This window comes from Pundamilia nyererei, unplaced genomic scaffold (assembly GCF_000239375.1).
Source record: "Pundamilia nyererei isolate P.nyererei 1_Seehausen unplaced genomic scaffold, PunNye1.0 scaffold00006, whole genome shotgun sequence".
NCBI classification, from domain to species: Eukaryota; Metazoa; Chordata; class Actinopteri; order Cichliformes; family Cichlidae; genus Pundamilia; species Pundamilia nyererei.
This window is the reverse complement of record NW_005187407.1, coordinates 278,943-281,565: the sequence shown is the minus strand read 5'-3', so window position 1 is coordinate 281,565 and position 2,623 is coordinate 278,943. Positions and strand designations below refer to the sequence as shown.

The window sequence follows — 2,623 nt, the reverse complement described above, 5'->3', positions numbered from 1 at the left end:
AAAAATAAGGGAGGGGTGGACTCGTCAAGACTCACAATCAGCTGAGCCTCCGGCCAAAAATAGACATCTGACTGATGGCAAAAGGGAATTGTGTCGGCACCGGTCTGCAACCGGACACGCCTGTGTGTGTGTGTGTGTGTGTGCTTTTCACTCTAACCCAGGCCATTACTATAGTCACAGAAATCTAGAAGTATCAGAGTGTACCGTTTTTATTTAATTGTTATTATTTTCTGAATTGAAAATGTTTTGATAGATCTTGAATTCTGCGTGTTCTGTAAATTCTTAAGTAGCCCATCCCATAACACGGACCAACTTCAGTGCGCTAACATCTGCTCCAATATTTTGGAAACAGTGCGACCTTGAGGCAGAATGGAAAAAGTGACTTTTAATTATCATTATTATTATTTTGTATACTTGATGAAACACGTAAACGTGAGAGTACCAATTAGGGATACAGAGTTTCATTTCTAAAACCTGCTGATTAACTTTCATTTGAGTGAGTTTCATTATTTAATCGGCAATGACCAGTGCGAGTTTAAGCCCTGCGTTTGTATAGCTTTTATTCATTTCCTGGTTGGAAATGTGTTTTTATAATTTGACATTGACTTACTTTAATAAAACCTGATTTTTGTCATCATTCTTGTAGCCTGCAGACTACAAGTGAGTTCAGTTGATCAAGAGGAAGCAGGCCAACACAATGTTGAACCCTTACGGTAAATACTGTCAGTTAAATTATAGTAAGTCATTTTTGCTGTAGCTAAAATAAAAGTTTGGCATCACCTGTACTTCAGGTACAAATATCAATAAAGACTACAGAAATATAGAAAATCTAAGTGTTTTTCAAACTTACACACAAACAATAATTTCTGCTCTGAGTAAATCCACATATAGCTCTTACGAGCACTGTGCACTGACTCAGATTATAACAAAACTTGCAATCGTTTCCCACATATTCATTTTATTTTGCCACGTTACTTAATAAAAAAAACACATTCACATTGACGAAGTTTTCCCCTGAAGCAACCTTGACAAATATATTACAACACATCTTATTTACAGACATAACGCACATAAATATCATGCAATAAAAAAAACATTTCTTTAAGAAATGAGCTACGCCAAACATACAGACACTGTAAAGTGTTTTCAAAGGGTTCAGCAACGAGGGTACGACAGTCTGAGGTGCTCGTTTATAAAAGGAGCAGTGCTCAGGATGGGAGGAGGGCAAAACTGATTCCTTGAAGGCTGCAGGAGGGTCGGAACCAAACAGGCAGCAGGGCCAGGCATGAGTTGACCGTAACCGAGAGCACCGTGCGGGCCTTGCTGTGGATTTGAGTTGTGCTGACTGATAGAAGAGGGTCTGCTCATGATGCTGTCGATGCTGAAGGAGCACTTTGCTTGTGGGCCGGACTTCGGCTCAGCTGGTTCTGCTGCGCAAAGCTGTGCTCTTAAGTCTTTAGGCCCTACGCACTTTCCGTGGCTGTTCAGGGGTTGTGGTAGGAGGTGGTAGGATGAGGAAGGCATCATGATGCTTTCCTGCAGGGGCATGTAACGAACAGAAGAGGCAGCCGTGTGGCTTACCTGGCCAGTTATGCTATATGGGTGTCCGTACGGCCGGCAGCAGTTAAAGCTGGAATAAAACATCAGTCCGTCTTTGCCGAACTCGGGCTGGTTTCTCTTGAACCGTTTCCTCCGGCGAAGGAAACTGCCGTTGTCGAACATGTCCTCCGAAGCAGGGTCCAGAGACCAGTAGTTGCCCTTTCCCGGGTTTCCGGGCTCCCTCGGAATCTTGATGAAACAGTCGTTAAGGGAGAGGTTGTGCCTGATCGAATTCTGCCAAGCTGGAAACTTGTCTCTGTAGTAGGGAAACTTGTTGCTAATGAAGTCACATATGCCACTAAGCGTTAGCTTCTTCAGCGGGCTCTGCAGGATAGCCATGGTGATGAGAGCAATGTAGGAGTACGGGGGCTTTACCGAGCTGCTCTGGGCTTTCCTTGACGCCGGTGCGTCTGCGCAGAAACTGTTCTCGCTTTCCCCCGACGATTCTGGTTCTGAAGAGTCAAATTCCGCACCAGATTCTGCTGAGGAACCCGTAGAGCACTCATTTCGATAGTGGACATCCTCGCCTACTATGTCAATCGCATCCTCTTGTATAGGCAATCCGGCATGTTGTGAAGCTTCAAATTCACTTGAGAGAGTCATGGTCACACCTAAGATTTCTCACAAACGCGTAAAAACTAAACTGTGCCAAAAAGGCCTTAATGGTTTGCCGTGCGTAAAAACCAACAGGCCCCTCGACTGTGCGTTAAAGCGAATCTATTGATACTCCTTGTGCTATCGTGATGAGAGCTGTGGCTTTATATCCTAGTAAGCTGCTGCCCTGCAGGCCAGTCCCATTAACCCTCTGGACCTATCAGAGTAGCCTTACACCGCGGGGAGCCCCGGGAAGCAAACAAATGAGGAAAGGGGGATTGCGTGGTCCTGATGTGCGTAAGGCCCATTCACACAATACATAGAAACACCACGGTGCCAGTATGTTATTATTGTGTTTATTACGCGTTTTATTTCAGTTATACAAATCCTGGAAGCGGAGACAAGTCAAATTGCGCGGCGCGCGCGCGCA

At 44.8% G+C, this 2,623-nt stretch overlaps 1 protein-coding gene across 1 annotated transcript; it reads right to left on the bottom strand.

The window, feature by feature from the left end:
* Nucleotides 1–950: 950 nt before the first annotated feature.
* foxd5 (forkhead box D5) lies at nucleotides 951–2,333 on the bottom strand. Its single transcript, XM_005721985.1, has one exon. The coding sequence runs from the start codon at nucleotides 2,200–2,202 to the stop codon at nucleotides 1,156–1,158; it is 1,047 nt and encodes a 348-aa protein (XP_005722042.1). The 5' UTR covers nucleotides 2,203–2,333; the 3' UTR covers nucleotides 951–1,155.
* Between the last annotated feature and the right edge of the window lie 290 nt (nucleotides 2,334–2,623).